The following is a 25,978-nucleotide window of genomic DNA, read 5'->3' as shown; positions in this document are numbered from 1 at the left end:
TTGGCTGTTTGCAACATCCCTTTCTTCCAATGTTCTGTTCACACCAATCTTTTCCTTCCATTCTCCTCCTTTGCACTCTCAAGTCACTTCCTGCTTGCTGAACTTCTTGCTGTGCTCAAGTTGAAACTGTGTGGCCGTGCTCTGATCTTCTCCATCTGTTCAATGTGTATTGCCAGGCTTGTTTTCTTTCTCGTGTTTCTTTTCAAGAAGAAAATCAGTGAGGCCCTCACCACGTGAAGACCTAACCTCACATCCACTCCTGCACACCTTCATACATCTTACAATGCCGGACATAGTCCATCTGGGTACAAACGCTATCATCTCACAGCCTCCTCATCTTCTTTTGGATGAATGCGGCTATAAAATCCGGCAGATTGTTCATAGTGTAGGTGTTATTTACATCCCCAGCACTTCCATGAGGACGGGTGATCTGTTCACTCAAATCATCAGTGGGAATTGTGACATCTTGGTGAGGTAGGTCTCTGACGCCACTGCACATTTCTTCATAAAGTCAGTTAGTGTCTCAATTGGTGTGCTTACACGGAAAGTGGTGGGCCAGTGATTCACCTGAAAGTGAAAAGTTTTAGAGAGATAGGTTACTACTTTATTTGTCCCCCATTAAATTTTACAGAAGCCACAAAAAAATGAATGAATAAAAATAGATATGATAAAAACAAACAATACACCACCCACCCTAAAAACACATAAAAACTTTTGGCTTTGATAGCAAAGAGCTGCATCTGTCGATACAGGCTTGTAGGTGGCAGCAAGAATGGGTCAGGCCTGCTTGGATTGGGCCACTTAAAGGCATTCATATTCACATTTTGTGACGCTATCATGTTTGTGACCTGCACAATACGTGCTACTGACCCAGGAGGAGTGCTGTTTTGTTCCTGTCACTTACACGCAGTACCCACCCCAATATCAACATCCTCATCTCATTGCCGCTTTCTGCTAATTGCCAATCGTTGTACATCACCAATCGTTATGCCACTCACCATATTGCCGGTGTTCAGGGTTACTCAGTGACAAGTCGAGCTGGGCAAGAGGATGCTAGGGCGGTGGTATTGTGGGGGTGCACATTGGGCTAATGGCAAGTGATCCTCCACAGCCCCCTCTGCTTAAAGGAGACCTGGAAATGCCAAGACAGTAGCTGGCAGAAGCACAAGTGGTCACCCGGGCACACTCAGAAGCAGCAGTACTCCTTGGTTTCAACCCCAAAAACCTTCTTTTTAAAGACTTTGTGTATGTAAAGTTAAATTGGATTGCTTTACTCGTCACTTTACAGGCATGAAAGTGGTCTGGAGTGTCTCAATGGAAGTTGTGCTGTAATTCTTTCATTTGTGTGTAATTTACAGGTGTCCCCTGTCAGTAGCCAAGTTTCCATCCAGTTTTTTGCGACGTTTTGTTATCGACAAACAGAATATACATAAAAAAAATGTGCGAAATTTGCTGTCTCCAGCCTGTTTCCATCCAACTGGCTTTTTATCGATAAAATGGTGTGCGTGATGACGTCACCCCCCCCAAAACGAACTGTCGCATAAGTTTTGTTGTATCGCGAAAGAAAATCTGCCCGTGAGCCGTTTCCATACATTATTTTGTGTATGTCACAGATTATCTACCTTTTGTTTTCCACGTTACACCCCCTCCACTAAACAAAGAAACAAAGAAATGGAGAGATTATTCAGACAGTTTTTTTTTTTTGCCAGCTTACTGTTATTTCAGTTTCACAAATAATTAGAATTATACATAATATCCAACGCGACAGTAGAATGAAGCAGTTGCTTGTCCGATAGCCCTAGAGCTCGAAGAAAGTACCCCAGTGCGACAAAACTCATGGGTATGGGAGAGACGACGGAACAAGACCTTCTGGGAGGAGGTGGTGGAGAGACACTTCACAGAAAATCTCTGGCTGCAACATTTTAGAATGACACGGCCGACGTTTGAGATGTTATGTTGATCCCTCAGTCCTGATGTTGCGCCCATCACAGGTTGCCACCGACCACCGGTTCCAACCCCAAAGCAGATTGCCATCGCCCTTTACAAGCTGTCAACCTGCGCCGAGTATAGAGTAGTTGGAGAAACTTTCAGGGTTAGTAAAACTACCGTCCATCGATGTGTATATGCTGTGTGCACCGCTATTAAAGAAAAATTAATGCGGCCTTATATCAGACTTCCGACTGTAGCGGAGGCCAATGAAATTGCATACCGCAATTCCTTGGTGCATCTTGTGCCACAGATTTACGGTGCGCTGGATGGCACGCATGTGCCTATTCTTCCCCCGACGGAAGGCTACAGCGATTACATTAATCGCAAAGGGTGGCCATCTATTGTTCTCCAGGCCCTTGTTGATGACAGGTGCGTGAAACGAGACATTTGCGTTGGCACTCCTGGAAGTGCCCATGATGCAGCTGTGTTTGCAGCATCGGATCTGTACAGGTGAGCCTACCTTTCAACATCCCTTCTCAGTGCAATAACAACTGAATTAGTACTGTAACCTGCTTCCCTTAAGGTTTTTAATTAAAACGGAAATTTGAATTAATACAAAATAACGACGTTTAATCAAAAAAAACTAAAGTTAATATTAATGAGAGAATTTCTCATATATGCTAAAACATCTGCCATTTAATAATAAGAAAAAAATGTTTAGATAATGAAACACATGGTTTATTAAATATTTTGACTGGCACAGTAAATTACCTTTGCGGTTTTTGTATTATTTAGACATCCTGAGAGACACCCCCAGGCTACAGATGTTGTGGAGGGAGTTCAGGTACCCCTTTTAGTAGCAGGAGACCCAGCCTATCCGCTACTGCATTGGCTCATCACGAGAAATAACGAGGCTCTTCATCAGACCATGTGAACCGCTCCGCTATTTGATTGCACGTGATGAAAATGTATCATGTGACACATTTATTTGCGTTAAAGCCCTTTTTTTCTGACAAAAAGTGTTTCCAATGTAGTTTTTACGATATCTGAAGTATCGATATGTAATTTATGCGCTAAAGTTAAACAGAAAAATATGATGTTGACATGTACAACATTTTATCGATAATTAGCATTTCCATCAGCTAAAATTTGAAGCGCTAAATATTTTTTCACAAAAATTCCTTGGATGGAAACCTGGTTTATGTTGCCAGTGGTTTTTAAAGTCTGAGTGCCTGCACTGTCTTCCTGCTACGCTTCACTATCTGCGTTCTGATTCTTGTAATACTTCTGGCACTCAGAATGATATCTTTATCTGGACTAGGACTTCTTGGTTTTCTTTTGTTATATAAAATGTGATCAAAAATGGCTTCCGATCTATTATTATAAAACGATACAAGATAGGAGTCCAATACGTACTGTACACAGTCGAACAGAATTGTCTTTGATATGAAGCTTAATGAGGCCTTTAAACAAAAATCCAAAGCTAACATCAGTGCAACTTTTACTCACGCAGCATCCTGTTGTCGACCCGTCCAAGGCTGGCGCTCTGCCACATCTACCACCTGTCCTCCAGGTCAGACCTGAGTGAGAAATTGGGGGAAAGTGGAAACTGGTCAACCTTTTGGTGAAAACAAGTGAACTTGTAAGCTGTTGTGGCATAATGTTGTGTGTGCCCATGTCAGTGATGCTTTTGTAAACGGAAAGCAATTTTATTGGCACTACAACACTCTGCAGATCGGTGAGGATAATAGGATAATAATTTGGAGGTGACAATAGTTAGGTAGTTTGATCTGCAGTGTATATTGATAAAATGTAAGCATTTGTTGTAGAAATGTCATGAAGACAACTACAGGAATAAAAGACAAGAATGTCCCAGAAGGTTGATGTCACACACAAAATGTACCAGGAGATGATGAAGAGATCAGTAGATGTCCTGCAAACAACAAGACTGGACAGTTGTCACATGTGCAGAGAACCTAAAGGATATAAGAAGAACAACAGAGTGATAGAATAAGCTTTTTATTTCAATAAGTCATTTGTGCGTAAGCCAGGGAACCAATCAGAGTAAATGTATACATTAATCAACACTATTACGTAAATCCGGCCGTTTATAAAACAGAACTCTGCCCTTACTTTTTTAACAGGCTGCTGTGATGAATGTTCCCTCTTCTGTATTTGCTGAGAAGATAATTAAAGATGCAATGAACAGGCTTCCTCCTGCCTGGTTTCTAAAAACCAAGAGGTTAACTCAAACTTGCCCTAGTACAGAATACGTTTTCTTTCTTTAATTAATATGTTGCTTTCTTCTACAATAAACGCCACTGAGGCTTTTTACACAATGAATACAAACTTATTGATAAACTGTTAAATGTAAATAGGGTTTCCTTCTTGGGGGACCCAACATACTTTCATATTGTGAATGGTAATAAAAAAAAAATAAAAAAACGCTTAAGTTGAGTTGAGGTGGCCATACATCCCATATTGGTTCCTGAGATTTCTAGTTTCTTCATCTATAGTAAGAAGTCCAAACCTGATGCCTGATACTCTGATATTTTTGTATGAGGCCATCAGCATTGGGCTGTAAGTTGACGAGGCATTAATCCCTTGCCCAGTAAATTCACAAACTGTACGCTCCCACTTGGCTTAAACTGAGCCCCCAGTCCGCCTAATCTGAATGTGTCTGGGATATGCAGCAGGGCCAGAGCAGCCAGCATGTCAGGATTCAGCGTGCGCCGCTCAGCTGACCTCTAAAGCCTTTGTACTTGGCATGTGGCTGCTCTCATTAAACCAACATGCTTCTATAAGCGTATCCTTGGTCCAGGGAAAAAAAAACATCGACATCCCAGAATCATCTGCACCCGACCACCAATAAGAAGCAAAGCAAGTGTTTCTCAGAGCAACAAAAATAAAAGCTTTTATTTTGTTCATTTGAATATAAAACAGGCGTTATCACAGATGTACAAAGCGTACTGGTGGTTTAACATACAAGAAAGGTTGCTATCCTGTTGCGCAGAAAAAAATCTCAATTGCAATTGGTTAAGTCTATGAAAGTTCGTCAACCAATCCACAGACTCAATGAAATAACGCTGCTAACATTCAACTGATAAAAGGGATAAAAACTTCCCCTTGGGTAAAGTGTCAAGCAGGATTATATATAATAATCAAGCACCATGAGGACTCTGTTTCATTTCGAGTTGTTGTGTATTTCTAGAATGGTCGTGTACTCGCTTTCTTCTCGTACACGTGCATCAAGTCTGATTGTAATTTGTTTCCCAACTTTAAACAGCACGAGGTCACAACACAATTACCAGTTGTAGTTTTTGTACATTCTGATGCATGGTTTTATCTACAGTACAAATTCTAATACAGGACAATCCTTTATTGCTTAGTCCTCCTGGACTCGTAACATTTGATCTTTCCATGTTTTGCAACAATACAAGAAAAGTAAATCACGACAACCTGTCAAGGATACAGAATCGAACACCATACACACAGGACAGTCACACATTAAGAAAAAAGAAAAAAAAAAATAAAATTAAATAAATAAATAAATTTCATACTGGTAGGCTGCAGTGGGGTTAAGGTCAGTAACGGAGGAATACTGGGAGCCTGCTGCACAGAAAGAAGAAACGTCCTTTGAAGGTGTTGGCCGGTCTCCATTGCTTCATGAACTCCATTTGTGTGACTGGATTTGGAAAATTGTCAAAATAAAAACTCAAAATGACAGACAAGAGTAAAAGTAATGATGTAGAATCTCCAATAGCTTTAAAAACGTGGACTCAACCATGACATGAGGCAACCTTCCTGACTGCTTCTCCGAAAAACGGCTTAAACACACACGAGCAAGTCCTATCAAGTGCACTGAAGCAGCAAGTGCCATAAACCCCCCGCCAGACCACCGGCCACGCGTGCTGCTCCTCAAGTGTCCAAAACAGAAGTCTGAAATACACATGTGGTGTTTTTCTGGGAGTGAGCAACATTTACAACCAACATGCAGACACTCGAACAAAACAAGGGTTCATTTTTCAATCCAAAGAGACGGTTGCTTAATTACATCACACATTTCTACACAATAAGGAACTGCTTTTGTTTATTTGGAGGACAACGTTTGGAAACAGGCACGTGCTAAGAACTTTAGAAGTTTAAATAATTTGTGTCTTCCACAGAAAACCATGTCAATGTGGACCTTAAAAAAAAAAGAAACTCGACTAATTGAAATTAGGGGGCCTTTTTAAACGGAACACATACAAGAAGAAGAACCTGTGAAGGCCTGCTGCCTCATGAAGAAGACATCTGTTTAGCTGTAAAAGGGAAGGCACACGTGCCAATACAAAAAAAATAAAAATAAAAGTGGGCGAGGGGCAAGAATGTCAATGTGGTCTGATGCCACTGGATGGAAGAGAAGTTATTGTACAGTACATGCATTTATCCAAGTATCTAAAATGTGGTCCCATGATACAGCATGGCAATCATGAATGTGTGACTACTAACTGAGGAGGGTCCGAGTAACTCCCACGTTTACACATTTTCCCTGTGCAGCTTTACCCAAAGTTGATTTCCTGGCTTAAGGATTTCATTGGACTGCTAGGATGCTGAGAAACATGTGGCCAACTGCAGATGTGCCCCGCTGAGCCCATCTTGTGCCCGTGGAGCTCTTCTTACTGCAGGTTATCCTTTCTGTAGTTGACTCCAGTACACTATTAAGTGGTCCGATGCAAACTTCAGTAGTTCAGGTATGTTAGTAGCAAGATATGATTTCAACAGTATTTGACTTTTAAATCCGAGATATAATTTCTGATAAAAATCACAGCTTTTTTTTAAAAAATAAAAGATTACAAAAGTAATTGGAGAAAAAAAAAAATGACATAAAAAAAAGAAAACTCAAAACTTCACACAGAAATGTATGAGATAAAAGGCCATGTGCAGACAGACATGTTTAGGTAATGCATAGCAAATGAGAAAGGCTGCCAATTCCCGTTCATCTTGGGGTCACTCCTTCACTCCATAGCTGCCTCATTTGTGCTGGAATTTAGTGCCTGGCATGCAACTACACGTTCTTCACACGACATTACGTCCAGAGGTGAAATGTGATTTCTTTCTTACTGACCCCCTCGTGCAAGGCTACAACACTTTACAACGCATGACGACATCGCTTCTTGCCAGATTGTCCTTTTAAACAACAAACGGGTGTCCGGCATGCCAGCACAAATCGGAATGATGACAGGAGTCACCAAGCCACAAGTGCACTCCACAACCATGAAACAGCTCGATGGTATCTATCTCTGGGTGACGGGGACCAACTGCCAAAGAAACGTTTCATCTACCAAAAACCAAACAAAGGGCACCATGCAAGTGAGAAGTACTGCATTTCAAATGGTTTTCATTGGTGAATCCTAGGAGTTTCTTTGATATTTTTTTTAAATATATATTTATATATATTTTTATATACTTGATGTGATACTATTCACTCAAGATAATACAACACTTTGTTTTATATTAGCAAATATTTCAAGAGTAAATCATTTTTGAATGTGTACTCTTATATATTTCTAAAGAGAACAAAATAAATTAAAAGTTCTTTTTTTACATACTTACATGATATGAAGTAACGTAGTGTTTTCTAGTACAACTATATAAAACACGTGAAGACTGAGAGATAAACATTTCACTGTTTCGACACTGGGAGGGGAAAAAATGGACGGCGGCTTTCAGGGATTCCTGATGTGCCAACCTGTGAATGAAGAACTGGGCTGGAAAAAGAATTTTGCAGAAGCAAAAACACCTCGTACCTCTTCATATTATGACAGGACAAAGCATATGTCCCGTATCAGTAATAGGTCTCTATATGCAACATTTTACATTTTAAAAATAGTAAACAACTTAAAATGTTTCCTTTCCATAACAGAATGTAAATCTTTTAAAAACCTCTCTGTTTTAGAGAACTGGTAACATAATGAGCAACTTCAGCATACGTAACATAAAAATAGAAAGCCACACGTACTTAAAAAGCAGTAATATCCAAATAGGCAACAAATACACTCTACAGTGGGGTTCCTTCCCTAGATGAATTCTGTGAAGGGTTCAGTGTCTTTGTGTTAAAATTTAGTGGCATAAAAAAATGAATAACTTCACATTGTTCTTGTCAATCCAGAGTGCTTCTTTAAATTTTGTTCTAGCAGAATTGTTTCTGTATCATCCTTCCTTTTTTTCTGCACAATTGAAGTAAAAACCACAATTGTTTTGCATTATGTACAGAGAGAATAGTCAATGCAAGCCTAAATGCGAGAGGCTACATGTTGTAGGCCACATATATGGGATCTAGCTGGTCTGCCAAGAATCCATCCCGGAGGTGCATACGCTGCTTCTCTCCACGAGAGTTTATAGGGATCACTCCAATGTCCACAACTACCACTACACCAACGATCAAGTAATGTTCTTCCAGAACGACATTAGTGACCAAAGGAACAAGGTCCAAGGCCTCCTGCTCTGATCCATCCAGCTCCACCACCACAACTAGAAGGTTGGTCCAGGTGAACACCGCACTAAAAGAGAAAAAATGGACTTTGTTAATTTACAAATTTATATGTGAACCAAAGTAATGATACAGCTATCCACAAGACAGTGTGTGTGTACAAAGAAACAGAAGCTTTACAACACAGATTTAGGATTGTCTTCGTTAAGTGTCTGCAAAATGGCTCTTTGCTGTGTAACTACGGTCACCATGTCATAACTAGAACTGGCTTAACTTGTTCCCTAGCTATTCCTCATCTTTCTCTTAATGAACCTCTAAAATCTATTAAGACTGCAAATTTGAATCTAAATTTTCTTTCTTTTTCCAATTAGTTTAAATACAATCTGTTTTTTTGTAATGTAGGCAAGAGGGTGTGTGAGGTGACAAGGTGCCATAACAAACGTGCGAGTGATGACCAGTCTACCACATCTTTGTACGCAGCAGCATTAAAGCTGGGAATGGTTTTGAGAATCCGGTGTTCATTTTGTTAATAAAAACTAAGACAAAAAACACTCATCAACATTTTTTCTGTGACAAAGACAAAAAAAAACTAAATAAAAATGTGCCTTTAACAATGAAAACTAAGATGAATGTTTCTAAAATCATAGTGGACGAAAAATAAAATGAAAATGTTAGAAACAGGCAACTGGACCATGAGTGCTGAGAAGCTTTTTTCACATCTCTGTCAAACATGACATGGTCTGCCAACAAGTATGAATACAGTGGTGCAATTTAAAAAAAGAAACATTGTATGCACATTTGTAACTGGATAACATTAGTCTCGGTGCCATCAGAATATCATCACATCAGCCAGAATCCTGATCCGCTATGTGGGCTAACATGATTCTCTGGTGAAAAAAGTGGTCAGACATATGGACCATCTTTAATTACAACACTGACAAAAATCAAACCATGTAAGCCATGTGGAATGAAGCTCACAGGAAAGGACACCTCAAACATGAGAGGCTTTTAGAGGCAGGCCATCCTGAGATTCATGCAAAAGTATGTAATGTTACGTAAGTGGCGACTTGCCCAGCGCCAATACCGTTACCTCTGGCGCTCACTCACCCTGCTATTACTAATGTGGCAAGTGCGATTGAGGAAAACGTGCTTACTACTGGATTTTGTTATTGCGTTTTATACCTTTATTGGTTGCTTAAGAAACGGATTTGTGCAGCCAGCTTTGAAAGCGCAGTCAGATGTGCTCAGCCTCGGATGTGAGTTTTAACTGTTTAGCTTTTAGTGTCATGCACTTGTTACAGCAGATGAACGGACAGGAGGATTAACTGCTTTTTATACAGAGTTTCACCCATTCCTGATAAAGGAACAGAAGCTTCACATTCGTTCTTTGATTGTAATGAGCACATCCACACATGTTCATCTGTGCATCCATCCATTATGAAAGTGGTGGATACAGTTCAGAGTTGTGACTGAAACCATCTTGCACGTATCAACTTACACATACAGGCATAGTGGCAGTGACGAAACAGTCATAGCAATTAAAAATCGAGACAAGTTTCAAATGAAGTGCCTACTATTTGGCTTGTCCACATCATCGAAATAACATAAAATATATTAAGGATTTCAGTGCTTGAAGCGCACCTCCCAATTAATACAATATGTACATGTACAGTACGGCAAAACAGCATTGCTTCATTGCCGAATAGGAATCTGCAAACATTAAATTTGTGTTACTCATTTGGTTTTTGAGGGCAAACTAATGTTTATGAACATAACCCCTAAAATATGAAGAATGCAGTAAAAACACTTATGTCATATATTAGAATGGCACATTAGTGAATGTAATGCAGTCTCTCAGTCATGATTAATTGACTACAGGTAACCTTTATAATTCTGGGTTTGCACACAGGCTAAGCAACAACAAAGTCTGATGCTCAAAGAGTTCTGAAATAATGGATTAATGTAAAAAAAAAAACGGACTCATCCATTAAATGTTACTCTTTAGTGAGTTTTTAACAAGCTAATGATCTAAATATAAATCCTACAATAGCAAATGCTGAAAAGATTCTCTGACAAACCCGACTTTAAAAGTATTTTGTTATAAAAACAGCTTTTAAGGGTTTGTTTAAATGTAAATTACCTACATTATAATGGAATTCACTAATTCAAACATTGTTATATCTGTACTGTTGAATTTTTATTTTAAGTGTTATTTTAATCAGTATATTTAAAGTAGGGGTGAAAAACTATCAGAGAATAAATTTAAAATGTGTACATGGTCAGATGAATCCAAAAGTTCATGATGATCTCATTCTTTCTAAACCCTGTGCTGAAATTAAGTGTGTGCTGCTTGGTCTAGCCATTTTTGATAAAATCTTACAGCAGCATAACTAAGACATATTGAAGGCCAGAAAACTGTGATGACAGACCAGAGCTGCCATTATCTGACCAACAGCTTTTGGAGTAAATCCTTTCTACACCTACTCTTCATTTTATGTTCAATAATCACTATACAGTAATCGCTCACTATAACGCGCTTCGACTTTCGTGGCTTCACTCCATCGCAGATTTTAAATGTAAGCATATCTAAATATATATCATGGATTTTTCGCTGGTTCGTGGATTTCTGCGGACAATGGGTCTTTTAATTTAAAGTACATGCTTCCTCAGTTTGTTTGCCCAGTTGATTTCATACAAGGGACGCTATTGGCGGATGGCTTAGAAGCTGCCCAATCAGAGCATGTATTACATATTAAATAAAACTCCTCAATGATATACGATATGCTTCCCGCGCGGTGCTTGATTGTTTGCTTTTCTCGGTCTCTTTCATTCTCTCTGCCTGACGGAGGGGGTGTGAGCAGAGGGGCTGTTTGCACAGAGGCTGTTTGCCTAGAGAATACGGACGCTCCTCTAAAAAATGCCGCTTTATCGCGGTGCTTCGGCATAATTAAAGGCCCAAAAGCACATATTGATTTTTTGATTGTTTGCTTTTCTCTCGCTCTCTCTCTCTCTGACGTTCTCTGCTCCTGACACGCATTCTTCGAAGAGGAAGATATGTTTGCATTCTTTTAATTGTGAGAAAGAACTGTCATCTCAGTCTTGTCATGGAGCACAGTTTAAACGTTTGACTAAAGGGTGTGATTTCATGTCTAGAGGGCTCTAATAATGTTAACAGTGTGGGAGAGTTTCTAAGGGCTTAAAATATATAAAAATAACCATACAAACATATGGTTTCTACTTTTGGATTTTCATCTATCGTGGGGGGTTCTGTATTTGGTTTGGCTCATTCATGTTAGTACATGTTAGTATAATAGTTTAGAGGTACACTAAATTATTTTGCATATTCCTATGTTAAACAAGATATCCATCTGATTTTGACCGTTTGACTAATTTGCTTTTAGTTGACTAAAATCGACTAACTGTGTTTTAATTGACACAAACATATATATATCTCTATTAAAGTTAAAAAGATTTTGGGACGAGACTTGACTTTCTCAGAGAGACACTCTCATGTCCCGCAAGATAAGACTTTATGCCAAGAGATTTAACCATGCCCAGGACCGAAAATAAAAGACAAAGTAGAACGTTGTAAAGAATTAAAAAACATTGGCACAATACACATGCAGAGCAGGTTAGAGATAATGGAAGTATGAAAATTCGAAAGTCTCAAAAAAATTTTTAGTAAAGATTGTATTAGTGCAAGCAAATGGAAATTATTACTCAGTGAAATAATGGAATAGCAAAAAGAGATCAAATATATTGTTCGAATTTAAACTTTAACTCGGAGACTTGAAGATCATCTAATTCGTGTTGCCATCAGGGAAAAGAAGTGTTTCTTCCCAATGAAGAGGTCTATCTGCGAGAATTGAACGTTTTGTTGTTTGGTGAAAATAAAATCCACATATGTGTGCGGCAGAGACGTGAAGTTTCTGGCACGTAGCGCAGACAGGGGGGTTGGCGAGTGATGCGAGCAGGGTGTGAAACCCCTTAATATATATACTGTATATATATATCCCCTATTGTCTCATACTCATCTTCACAACAATCAGACCACCCATTTGTCAATCATTTTAAAAGATATTCACCAGTACCATATTAGTGAAGAACATTTGGAAAGCTGATACTAACCATCAAGTGCTTTAACTTTGGCAAATTTCAAAGCATGTGGTAAAACAAGATCGCTCATTCATATCATATTTTTAATAATGAAGGAAAAGAAAGCGGTTCAAGAAGCTGCAAACTTAGCAAAATAATTGATAGCAATAAAAAAGGGTTCAGTGCTTACCATTCAGTGATGCTCTTGTGTGTCCTTATTACTGAAGTCTCGATGTCAATAGGATGGTATCTCATGCCTCTAAGCTCCATTGCTTCATCTAGTGCACCAACAACATAAAGGGCATCATGTCTTTCTAGGATCGAAACAGATACAATACATTTCAACAAAGGTTTTAAAATAATTTGATAATCACAACAATGCACATCAGCAAAAAAATCATAAGAGACCATATCTTCTCTACACTCAATATGCTGGGAATGTCAGCTCACTTTATGACTCAGGCAACTGTACGTTCACGTAACTGTAGTGGCCTACTGATAAGTCATTATTACATGCCTCAAAGAGCTGCAGTGCCAGCCAGGCACAAGGCTGTCTTTTTCTTTTTTTTTCATTTACAGTAATATGCAACACATACATTAAGTACATTCTAAAAGTCTGCTGACAACTGAAAAGAGAAATACAAAAATCCACAATGACACAAGGTCATGAACAAAAATACAGGGTCCGAGGTGAGGAAGACAGAGGTTATATCTATAGAGCAGGCCTGCATCCATTACTGTGACAACACGTGATACAGTGCAGGTTCACTACTGGACTTTGATGCCACTTCTCCAATCTGCTGTCTGACAGCAGCAGCTAAAACAAACATTTTCATTTTCCAACTCAAAATCTACTTGTTTTATCCTAATACATGGACAGTTTAAAATGCTCTATAAAAAAGGACAAGACAATACTCATAAATAAAACCGGATCTTTAGTGACGCACAATCTGGATGAGTGCACATGCTGGATGATTTTCTGTGTGTCACACTGGTTTCTTAAGGGGTATTCAAGTATATAATGTTCTGATTTTTACTTTTTGTTAGCAAGAAAATTAATTTCTTTTAATGTTTTTGATTTCAATTTCAACTTTCAATATAGAAAAAACAAATCTACAACAGGGCTTTCAAATTACCCAAAGAATACTTCTGTTAAAATAAATTACAATTTAGTTTAATATTTTATACAATTGTCCTGTATGCATTTTTTCTTCTTATTTTTACTTTTTGACAAAATGTAGACAAGAAGTGTATAATGTGTGAAGAGTGAAGTCTCTCAGGCACGTTCACACTTTCCCCGATCTGACACTGCTTCTTTGCTGTTTTCAAATAAAGACGTGTTATAACAGAGGTGAACTCAGATGAGGATGAGGGTTCTACATCGGAGAAAGAGAACAGAAATGTCCACTAACACATAAGAACAACGCAGCTGCACCAGGCATAAAGAAGAAAGATGGCACTGTTTGGATGCAGCAACGGGTCAGCGTAATCCTGACAGTCAGTCTGCCACATGCATGTTCTTCAAAGAAAAAGCAGGGCTTACAGAGCTTGGCTCACCAAAGTATTGTGCAAAGTCCTGTTTGTGATGGTCTTTATCTGAAAAACACTTATATTGTACTTATATAAAGGCCAGAACAAATGTTATTTACCTTGATTTATTTACTTATCTTCCTACAGCATAAAGTCACAAGTAGACTGCAGAGCTTCATGTGTTTGATTGACTCAGGCGTGCGGACAACATACATGTGCAAGGCCACTCCTTATTTAGGAAAAGATCCTAGTTGCCCCATGGGATAAAGACTTTCCAAGACTGTGGTCATAAAGCTTATCGAGCTGTTTCTGGACAATGGCAGAACCTTAGCAACAGTTGCATAAGAGCTTCCACCTACAGCTAAAGTCACTTCAGCAACACAGTACTTTGTCAGCACCTCAATGTCTTTTTGGACAGTCCAGGAAAGCTTACAAAAAGCAAAGTATGTTTATGCAGTGAGAAGTATTTGAAAATTGAATTTATGTACTGTGGTGGTGAGAATAGTTTTTGCATTTTGCTTGTGACAACGGAGATTTTAAAAATGCTTAATAAAGAAATGTGAATTGCATTTTCACAAATTCAACCTAACATTAAATAAATTTGTAAAACTCATCAGTCACTGACTGTACAAAATCTTTTATTAGAATTTTTTTGTAAATGCAAACATGGCTTTTTTTTCTATATTTTAAAATCTAACTACTTATGAAAATACATGTGCCTATTATGGTGGGGTGACCGAATTTTTCAAGTCATTGGAAACCATGGCAGAAGTATGGAAAACCTTGGAATACTACAAGCTCTACTTCATAACTTAAAAGATAGATCACAACCCATTACCTTGGAATCTACTCTACTACTGTATGCTCTTTGGTATTCTTGTCTTCTTTTTCTTGCGCTTATGCTTACTGTGAAAGGTGCATTATATAATGCATTCCATTGAACATGACTAATGCATAACAGCAACAACCCGAATGGAATATAAAGATTCACCACTTTAATCCATGTCTATAAAATCCAGTATTTTGCTTTTGTTAAGCTATGAATAAAGCATCAAAACAACTGAGTCACTCTGCGAGTAGCAACAATCAAGCAAGAGATGCACTAAAACAAAGGGGATAACTCTGCTTTCTACAGGACGAAATATATTCTGTTAATTGTATCTTGGCAATATAAGATAAAGTCAGGAAATGAAATTTTTATTAATCCAATTTATGTCAGCAGCATCTGGTGTAAGGCTGCAATTCTTTCATTTTAATGAAGCATACAAAAAATAAAAATACATCTTTGTATTTTCATGCAATATTTTCATTTTTTTTCTTTTACACCAAAAGTTTATTGCATCAGTTGTAACTTACATACACATACACTTCTAAAGGAGACTGAACAGATTGTACACAACAATTTTTTGTATGTTATGAATGTTTAAGATCCTCCAGTGTTTGACTCAAACTCAGTGTGCTGGACCTTTGAAACGATAGCAACACTGACCAATATGCCAGTGAGCTACCAAGTTACAAACACTTCAACAAATTATACATTAAAGAAAGCAAATTTGATATAAACTATATCCTGCTGATTGTTCAGCATTACCTATTTCACAGTGATGGAGTTTCTTACCAGTTCTATTTAAAACTTCCTTTGATGGGGCCAACTATGCATATGTCTTCCATTCTGCTGTTCCAAATTGAAATAAATTTCCCATCATCCAGAAGGTTCCATGAAACTGTTTAAAACTAAAACATCTCTGTCTCCAAGACCAAGATCAGGAGTCATTGCTTAAGCAAGTCCTGAAATTTTCAGGACATTTTAGACTACTGTTAACCAGAACCATTTAATCTTTAGCAAGCAAAATTAACATTTGGAGATTGTTCAAATTGCATGTCAGAATATCTCAAAATTTTAATTAGGCTTGCCTTATTCATGTCTCCATCCAATGAAATAACAGCTCCATACCAAGTTCATCAGGATTGCAGAGTTATTCTCCTCCTGATGGAAAATTACCCAGCAAACCTATGGAGAGATCTCCTTTCAGTTAGTTGACTTTTATTTAAATACTAATGTAAAGCTCCTTGACTTGTCTTTTTCTGCATTTGTTGTTTACATACAGGACATAAAAAAAACAACTAAACTCTAGTTTGATAAAATCAGTTGGGTCTATGTATTTGTCTTCCAAACAAAAATTGAGTTGATTAAATGACAGTCATGATACTCTAATGAAATGTGGTTGATGATAATTATGTATTCATCTGTAGATTCTTAAAATATATTCATCTGCAGTGCTTTTTTTTAATAGTGCTTTTAAACTCTAACAGTGTACCGAGACGCAAAAGACTGCCTTAGCAACATCAGGTGCTGGACAAGAACCAGTATGGGCCAAATATACATATGTTTAAGCATACCCAATAATCTCAGTATCCTAAGAAACACATTTTGTGATATGGGAGCAGTCTAGAGTACCTTGGAAAATGGCTGCATGGCCACAGAGAGAAACTATAAACTCCTGGGGCTTCATGTATAAACGGTGCGTACGCACAGAAATGTTGCGTAAGAACTTTTCCACGTTCAGATCGCGATGTCTAAAACCTACACTTGGCGTAAAAGCCACGCACTTTTCCACGGTACCTCATGCCTTGTCGTACGCAAGTTCTCCGCTCGGTTTTGCAGACTGGCGGCACCCAGCGCCAAAGCTGTGCTACTGTTCCTGTCTGATTACACCTTATTTTCCTGATGCGGCTATATAAATACACTGAAACTAACCGCATATTGTTTATTAGTGTAATGCATCTGATTGTAATTAACTTGTAACAATATAATGGTCCAGGGAACAGCCATAGTATTCCAAATACCATAACTGCTTTAGCATTGTTACTCTCACTGCACCTTCTTCTTCTTCTTCTTTCAGCTCCTCCCGTTAGGAGTTGCCACAGCGGATCATCTTTTTCCATATTACTCTCACTGCACCACTCAGAGTATTTATATCACTGTATCTGTGTGTGAATCACAGCAGCAGCTGATCGGAAAGAGAATTATCGGTATACGGCATTAAGCACACGCTGTCTCAGCCACTGCAAAACGTTTAAAAGACTTTCCTGTACGGACCTCACGGTTCAGAAACAGTTTCATCCCAAGAACTTTAAATGCACTCAATCAATTGCACCTTGTAGAACTGTTTGTACTTATAAAGTACAATCACCCCACTGTAAACTTGCACTTCAGTTATAATATCTCACAACCTGGGCCACTTTATAAAGCGCGTATTTGCATATAATGACGAATTCATTTTTAAGGTGAAATGCAGCAAAATATTTTTATTAAATCATACAGATAAAACTTTAACTTCATTTAAATAATCTATATTCTTCACTGGGAGTGTCGTGAAGGATAGAATAATTAAACATGTGCAACGAAGATATTTCAATGTTCCTTAAACGTTTTGAAGAATCGGCGCTAAGCTTACAGATGGCTTAACTTCTATTACAGAGCTGATTGTGTGGCGATCGGTTACTTGGGGAAAGAAAAGCACTGACTGCAGTGACGGCTATGCCAATATATATTGAATATAAAACAGAAAGAGAAATTAACACAGCTAAAAACGAAGCGACAAATTTCGGCAAAAGTTAAATGCTTGTGTCATGAGCATGAGGAGGCTATGCAGCGTCTGCAACGGACGTGGCCATCCACCGTGACAAGCTGCCTTACTGACATTGGCGGGCGAAGCAGCCACCGATTCTTCCTCTGCCCAGTGCCACCACAAGCCTAGAGCCGCCCCTGAGTACTGCTGCAATAAATTATTTCATCGAAGTGAAACCCATGTTTAATAACGTGCTTTAACTCCTATCATCATGAAAATGATCTCATGTATACATTCTCAGTATTTTAGTTATTCAGAGAGCTGTAATATCACGAATGTAATGGATTCTGTGTCCAGTTCGAGGAAGAGAAAGCGGAAGCAAATAGTGATTCACACACATAGAGCAAAAGATCAAATACAAAACAAAGCATTTAACGTGCTACTTTAATTAAGATGTGATTTGAGAAACTGGTTAATTAAACGATTTTAAGATGAAGTTTATGATGTTCTACTTTAATGACAAAATAAACTACGTGATTAAAGTGGAAATGTCGAGATTGAAGTTGACATTAGTGCTTTTTCCCCACTGTGTGCCTTTTTTCTCTGTACCTAATAAGCTTTCATATGACACTCAGACGGTGGGCTACAACTCGCCTTTTCAAGGCGACTTTGATATGTGACTTCTTTTTTATTTCCGGCACTGTGCGATTTTGTGAACGTGAGCTTTCAAGTTTCTCCAACACGCTATGTCACTCGATCAACTTCCTTTTGTTGATTATACCTCGGTTTATTTGAACAAATAGTATGTTTTTCCTTTGCCTCCACTTGGTATTTGCTGAAATTCTTATATTTTTCCCCGTGCTTTTCCCATTGTCTTTTCACAGAAGGCTGAGCTTAAGGGCGATTTATATTCATTTGCATATTCAAAGAGGCGGAAGAAGCGTGGAAGTTAGAGTACGCACAGATTCCTGCGTCTGGATTTTTCTGTGCGTAAGCACATTTCGGCTTTTGTGCTTACGCCATGTTATAGTGCGAGTTCTATGCACGGCGTTATACATGAGGCCCCTGGGGAGTAAACATAGCTCTGGGATCTGAAACTGTAGGAAATCAACATAAAATAATTAAAAAAGAAAAGACCCTGTTGAAATGTTGTTTGTGTGTGTGTTTTTTTAATTCTTAATGGACAGCAGTCATCCACATTCACTATATTGCTTTTGCAAATTGCTTAACATTTTTTGAGGAGGTTAAGTTTGCATAAACTTCTCATTTCTTGATGTACTTCAGAAATCGTATTTAGTAATACATCTTTATGGATGTTGTTGAAGATTTCTTTTAAATTATTGCTCTATTGCACTAAGCAAAGGGTGTGGTGTGTGTATGTGTATATACAGTGCATCCGGAAAGTATTCACAGCGCATCACTTTTGCCACATTTTGTTATGTTACAGCCTTATTCCAAAATGGATTAAATTCATTTTTTCCTCAGAATTCTACACACAACACCCCATAATGATAACATGAAAAAAAGTTTACTTTAGATTTTTGTGAATTTATTAAAAATAAAAAAAATTAGAAGGCACATGTACATAAGTACTCACAGCCTTTGCCATGAAGCTCAAAATTGAGCACAGGTGCATCCTGTTTCCCCTAATCATCCTTGAGATGTTTCTGCAGCTTAATTGGAGTCCACCTGTGGTAAATTCAGTTGATTGGACATGATTTGGAAAGGCACACACCTGTCTATATAAAGTCCCACAGTTGACAGTTCATGTCAGAGCACAAACATGAAGTCAAAGGAATTGTCTGTAGACAGCCGAGACAGGATTGTTTTGAGGCACAAATCTAGGGAAGGTTACAGAAAAATTTCTGCTGCTTTGAAGGTCCCAATGAGCACAGTGGCCTCCATCATCCGTAAGTGGAAGAGGTTCGAAACCACCAGGACTCTTCCTAGAGCTGGCCGGCCATCTAAACTGAGCGATCAGGGGAGAAGGGCCTTAGTCAGGGAGGTGACCAAGAACCCGATGGTCACTCTGTCAGAGCTCCAGAGGTCCTCTGTGGAGAGAGGAGAACCTTACAGAAGGGCAACCATCTCTACAGCAATCCACCAATCAGGCCTGTATGGTAGAGTGGCCAGACAGAAGCCACTCCTTAGTAAAAGGCACATGGCAGCCTGCCTGGAGTTTGCCAAAAGGCACCTGAAGGACTCTCAGACCATGAGAAACAAAATTCTCTGGTCTGATGAGACAAAGATTGAACTCTTTGGTGTGAATGCCAGGCGTCACGTTTGGAGGAAGCCAGCTCATCACCAGGCCAATACCATCCCTACAGTGAAGCATGGTGGTGGCAGCATCATGCCGTGGGGATGTTTTTCAGCGGCAGGAACTGGGAGACTAGTGAGAATAAAGGGAAAGATGACTGCAGCAATGTACAGAGACATCCTGGATGAAAACCTGCTCCAGAGCGCTCTTGACCTCAGACTGGGGCGACGGTTCATCTTTCAGCAGGACAACGACCCTAAGCACACAGCCAAGATATCAAAGGAGTGGCTTCAGGACAACTCTGTGAATGTCCTTGAGTGGCCCAGCCACAGCCCAGACTTGAATCTGATTGAACATCTCTGGAGATCTTAAAATGGCTGTGCACCGACGCTTCCCATCCAACCTGATGGAGCTTGAGAGGTGCTGCAAAAAGGAATGGGCAAAACTGGCCAAGGATAGGTGTGCCAAGCTTGTGGCATCATATTCAAAAAGACTTGAGGCAGTAATTGCTGCCAAAGGTGCATCAACAAAGTATTGAGCAAAGGCTGTGAATACTTATGTACATGTGATTTCTCAGTTTTTTTATTTTTAATAAATTTGCAAAAACCTCAAGTAAACCTTTTTCACGTTGTTATTATGGAGTATTATGTGTAAAATTCTGAGGAAAAAAATGAATTTAATCAATTTTAGAATAAAGCTGTAACATAACAAAATGTGGAAAAAGTGATGCGCTGTGAATACTTTCCGGATGCACTGTATATATGTGTATATATATATATATATATATATATATATATATATATATATATATATATATATATATATATAATTTTTTTTTCCTTCATTACAGTCAATACCTTTTGAATAATACTGTTCATATGTGGACTTTTTTCTATTCAATTTTTATTAAATCACTTGCTTGTTTTGTTATAGTATACTATACAGTACTTATGTGGTCTTTTCATATGTGTGGAAGGCATTGATCGATGGGTATTTTTTGTACTATGTGTTATTTAATTTTCACTCTTGCCACTTAATATATTCTTTTGTACTTACAGTGTGTGTGGTATGATGTGTATGGTGTGAGGTCGGTAGAGGAGTGGTGGTCGCTCGTTCTCCTTATTATTTATTTTTATTAATAATTTTATCGTCCAGGAATTAGTATTAGAGAACTGCTTCATTTTCAAGTCTTTGAGTGCATATGCCATATGACCACATCTCATATACATCTGAGATACTGAGCAACGTCTGTACTGAATCCTTTGACTTTCCAGACACTTGTTAATTTGGTAATCCTGCAAAGTAAAAAATCCAGTGAAACTCGCTATAGACATTCATACTTATCACTCAGATTTCATTGCCATCATGATGTGTTGCATGCTTGATCTAGCAATTTAACCCCTGTGCTAACAAATAATTAATTTAATTATTAATTAAATTAATTCAGAGATACTTGACTCTGGCTATATTAAAGAATACCCTTGACCTAGCAAAGCATTACTTAATTCCTGGGAAAACTTGAATGTGTGCAATGAAACATTCAATGAGTTATACTGACACTGGAAATTCAGTATAAATTCATACTGCTGTTGAATCAAAAGCAAGGATCCATACTTTTACCATAATAAACACATCTGGATATGAAAAGTGTTTATATCTCTTAGTGTAGATTTAAAAGCAAAAAATACAAATATTGGGCAATATTGGTAAAAATACAAATTACTGGGTATTATCGCAAAACTATTAACATTGTTATAAATAATTTGAGGCAATACATGTTGGTTTAGTGTGGGACAGTGTTGGAGTGTGGTAGCAGTGACATGTGAAAGGCGTTATCCTGATCTAGGGTTGGCGTCCAGGTAGTTTCATTTCTTCACACATTCCAAAGATACACAGGTAAAAGTGAAATAGAGTAGCATAAAATGGTCAGGCGTATTATCCAGGATTGGCTTCCATCTTGCAACTAGTGTGCCTTGGAAGGGCCCTGGCCCCCCTTTACCCTGAACTGGAAAATTAGTGAATATTGATTACATTCTTGTTATATTCTCAAGAGTGATGGACTCAGGTATATTGCTGAGTGTGAAATCAAAGATTATGAATAGATTCACAATAAAAATAAGCTATAAAATCAAATCTCCTACCTCCACTTGCATCCGTAAGTTCTGTTCTTCTCAGGAAACCGAGGTATCCAGTTCGAGCCCAGATTGTCTGCGTGTCTCCAAAACTCAAGCGGGAATTGAAGTGGTCAGATTGTAGAGACTCATCTCCATAAATGGTGAAGTATCCACTGGCATTATGACCACTATGAACCCAAATCTGATTAAATTAAACCATACCAAGCAGGTCAATAATCGAAATACTCTTACAGTTTGTTTTAAATAAAACTGTAGTTTGTCCTAAATTGCTAAGTAAGATATTAAAAGCGCCATAAAGAGTAAATATTGTAGTGTTAATCATACAAATAATATTGCTGAATAGTAATAAGCAAATCCTATAGAATTTGCTTCATAGTGAGATCAGTAAAATCATGGACATTTTCGCAAGCTTTGCTACACTGTTCAAAATCACTAACAAAATTTTCTGTAACAATTAAAAAGAACACACAACAAGAGATCCAAGACTTCATCCTGCTCCTTTAAAATGACATGCAGGATATGGTAAAAGAGCTACATTTATATTACAAAAGACTCTAGAAACTCCTTATTATCAACAAAAAGAAAAAGACGCATAAGACTACTAGAAAAAGCTGGGCACTTAAGAACAAAAAGCAAAGAGTAACAGCCTTGCATTGTTAATCTCTCCTCATATACACCAAATGAAGCAGAAATTTTAGTACTTACAAAGAGACAGCGAAATCGGATACAAAAAATCACTATTCATGAGCTGAGAGCCATACATATACTAAAGGAAAACATAGAGATCATTATTAAACCAGCAGACAAAGGGAGTGCCTTAGTTATCATGAACACATCTGACTATATACAGGAGGCACGAAGTCAATTGTCCAGTATGATGTATTATCACAAAGTACAGGAGGGTCCCCACAGATCTCTACAAGAATGAACTAAAATAGCTAGTTAGCAGCTTTCCTCTTGACATCAGTGATCCGGTAAACAATTTAATTCCAGAAAACCTCAAAACGGGTTACTTCTACATGTTTCCTAAGAGCCACAAAGAAGGGAACCCAGGAAAGCCTATACTCTCAGGAATTGGTTCACTTAGAGAAAATGTTTCAGGATGGGTGGAGCACATCCCTAAACCCCTTCACCCACAACACAACCAGCTACATCCAAGACACCACTGATTTCCAAAAAAAAACTGCCTGCTATAGGCCCCTTGTCCAAGGGAACCATACTGGCCACAATGGATGTTGAGGTGCTTTACAAAAACATCCCCCATGATATTGGCATGTGAAACGTACCTAAAAAACATGATTTACTCACGGAGTCAGTTATACAAATGATAAAATTCACTCTGAAACATAATGGATAGGACTTCTATTTGAAACATTTGGGGACTGCAATGGGCTGTCAATTTGCACCTCACTATACCAACCTGTTTATGGCAGAATTGGAGGAGGTCTATCCTAGTATCTATATAAATACAAGGCACTCCAGTTTCTGTATTACATTTTGCCTGAAGAAGGGGCCTGAGTTGTCTCGAAAGTTTGCATATTGTAATCTTTTTAGTTTGCCAATAAAAGGTATCATTTTGTTTGACTTCTCATTGCATCCATAATGGCTAACACTGTTCAACACCCTACTTACTACTGTATATTCTTTGAAATTCATGAGTAAACTCACCTCCCCAAGGTGTGAATCTCCTAAGGGTCCCTTTGTTTCAGGGTTGGCAATGATAATTCGAACACCTGGCAATATCTACAAAAGCATATGAAAAGAAAATATTAATTTTGCATATGTAACATGGCCTCAATAGATTAATGAACAATTTCCCAAAATGTTTTGACCAATTTGTGAAGCTGGAGCTTAATGATACCTAATCACTGCAGAAAAGTTTTAGAACTTTAAAGGCTTAAAGAGCTAATTCATTTATTTAGCTATACAATTTTAAGCATTAATCACCACCATTCATTTGCAAATGCACTTAATACAATTTAGGGTCATGGAGTGTTATGATTCCATCCATTAGGAACTGAGCACAAGGCAAGAAGCAGCCCTACACAGGGTGATTTGTGGATTTACACACAAAGTAAATGTCAGAGTTAAAGAAAAAATAATCAGAGTAGAATTAAATTTAGAAAGCAAATGTAAATCTTAAATCTTGGTTTGGATATGAATGCTATCATGAAGAAAGTGTAACAGGATGGTAATCGTGTGGCAAGGCACAAAGTAATTTAACTATTTGTCTTAAACAAATCTAAAAAGTTATACATTTTTATGAAGTAGGACAAAACTGAAATCATGCATTTCAAGTTACTGTGAAATTTATATTTTTATAACAAATTAGTATAGTAGTATTAGTAGTAATTGAATTCATTTATTCTTTTTCATTGCTTATTGTATTACACTTGGACTTCTGCTGTGCCTAAATCTGTCCTGGCAGCAGTGGGGAAAGGATTATGCAGCACCATGAAAATCGGGCAGGGGCATGTGTATTAAAAAAAGATGAGCTTAATGACTGAGTGTATGAGAACTTACAGTGGGATGCAAAAGTTTGGGCAACCTTGTTAATAGTCATTATTTTCCTGTATAAATCGTTGGTTGTTACGATAAAAAATGTCAGTTAAATATATCACATAGGAGACACACACAGTGATATTTGAGAAGTGAAATGAAGTTTATTGGATTTGCAGAAAGTGTGCAATAATTGTTCAAACAAAATCAGGCAGGTGCATAAATTTGGGCACCACAAAAAAGAAATGAAATCAATATTTAGTAGATCTGCCTTTTGCAGAAATTACAGCCTCTAAACGCTTCCTGTAGGTTCCAATGAGAGTCTGGATTGTGGTTGAAGGTATTTTGGACCATTCCTCTTTACAAAACATCTCTAGTTCATTCAGGTTTGATGGCTTCCGAGCATGGACAGCTCTCTTTAACTCACACCACAGATTTTCAATTATATTCAGGTCTGGGGACTGAGATGGCCATTCCAGAACGTTGTACTTGTTCCTCTGCATGAATGCCTTAGTGGATTTTGAGCAGTGTTTGGTCGTTGTCTTGTTGAAAGATCCAGCCCCGGCGCAGCTTCAGCTTTGTCACTGATTCCTGGACATTGGTCTCCAGAATCTGCTGATACTGAGTGGAATCCATGCGTCCCTCAACTTTGACAAGATTCCCAGTCCCTGCACTGGCCACACAGCATGATGGAACCACCACCATATTTTACTGTAGGTAGCAGGTGTTTTTCTTGGAATGCTGTGTTCTTTTTCCTCCATGCATAACGCCCTTGTTATGCCCAAATAACTCAATTTTAGTTTCATCAGTCCACAGCACCTTATTCCAAAATGAAGCTGGCTTGTCCAAATGTGCTTGAGCATACCTCAAGCGGCTCTGTTTGTGCTGTGGGCGGAGAAAAGGCTTCCTCTGCATCACTCTCGCATACAGCATCTCCTTGTGTAAAGTCGCGAATGGTTGAACGATGCACAGTGACTCCATCTGCTGCAAGATGATGTTGTAGGTCTTTGGTGCTGGTCTGTGGGTTGACTCTGACTGTTCTCACCATTTGTCGCTTCTGTCTATCCGAAATCTTTCTTGGTCTGCCACTGAGCCTTAACTTGAACTGAGCCTGTGGTCTTCCATTTCCTCAATATGTTCCTAACTGTGGAAACAGACAGCTTAAATCTCTGGGACAGCTTTCTATATCCTTCCCCTAAACCATGATGGTGAACAATCTTTGTCTTCAGGTCATTTGAGAGTTGTTTTGTGACCCCCATGTTGCTACTCTTCAGAGAAAATTAAAGGAGGAGGGAAACTTACAATTGACCCCCTTAAATACTCTCTCATTATAGGATTCACCTGTGTATGTAGGTCAGGGGTCACTGAGCTTACCAAGCCAATTTGAGTTCCAATAATTAGTTCTAAAAGTTTTGGAATCAATAAAATGACAACGGTGCCCAAATGTATGCACCTGTCTGACTTTGTTTGAACAATTATTGCACACTTT

General features: G+C 38.3%; 1 protein-coding gene across 11 annotated transcripts in view; it reads right to left on the bottom strand.

Annotated features, from left to right (window-relative positions):
• Window positions 1–4,816: 4,816 nt before the first annotated feature.
• The window catches only part of dip2ca (disco-interacting protein 2 homolog Ca), a 537,137-nt gene continuing 515,975 nt past the window's right edge, over window positions 4,817–25,978 (bottom strand). For all 11 annotated transcript variants that reach the window (XM_039753583.1, XM_039753587.1, XM_039753586.1 and 8 more), the window contains 4 exons: window positions 23,659–23,733; window positions 21,997–22,171; window positions 12,687–12,810; window positions 4,817–8,471 (listed from right to left, as the gene is read on the bottom strand). In XM_039753583.1, the coding sequence (XP_039609517.1) occupies window positions 8,219–8,471; window positions 12,687–12,810; window positions 21,997–22,171; window positions 23,659–23,733 (627 nt within the window). In that variant the 3' untranslated portion in view covers window positions 4,817–8,218. The remainder of the gene's footprint in view (window positions 8,472–12,686; window positions 12,811–21,996; window positions 22,172–23,658; window positions 23,734–25,978) is intronic.

This window comes from Polypterus senegalus, chromosome 5 (assembly GCF_016835505.1).
Source record: "Polypterus senegalus isolate Bchr_013 chromosome 5, ASM1683550v1, whole genome shotgun sequence".
Classification (NCBI taxonomy): domain Eukaryota; kingdom Metazoa; phylum Chordata; class Cladistia; order Polypteriformes; family Polypteridae; genus Polypterus; species Polypterus senegalus.
Note: the sequence above shows the minus strand (reverse complement) of the source record. Positions and strands in the feature narration are given on the sequence as shown.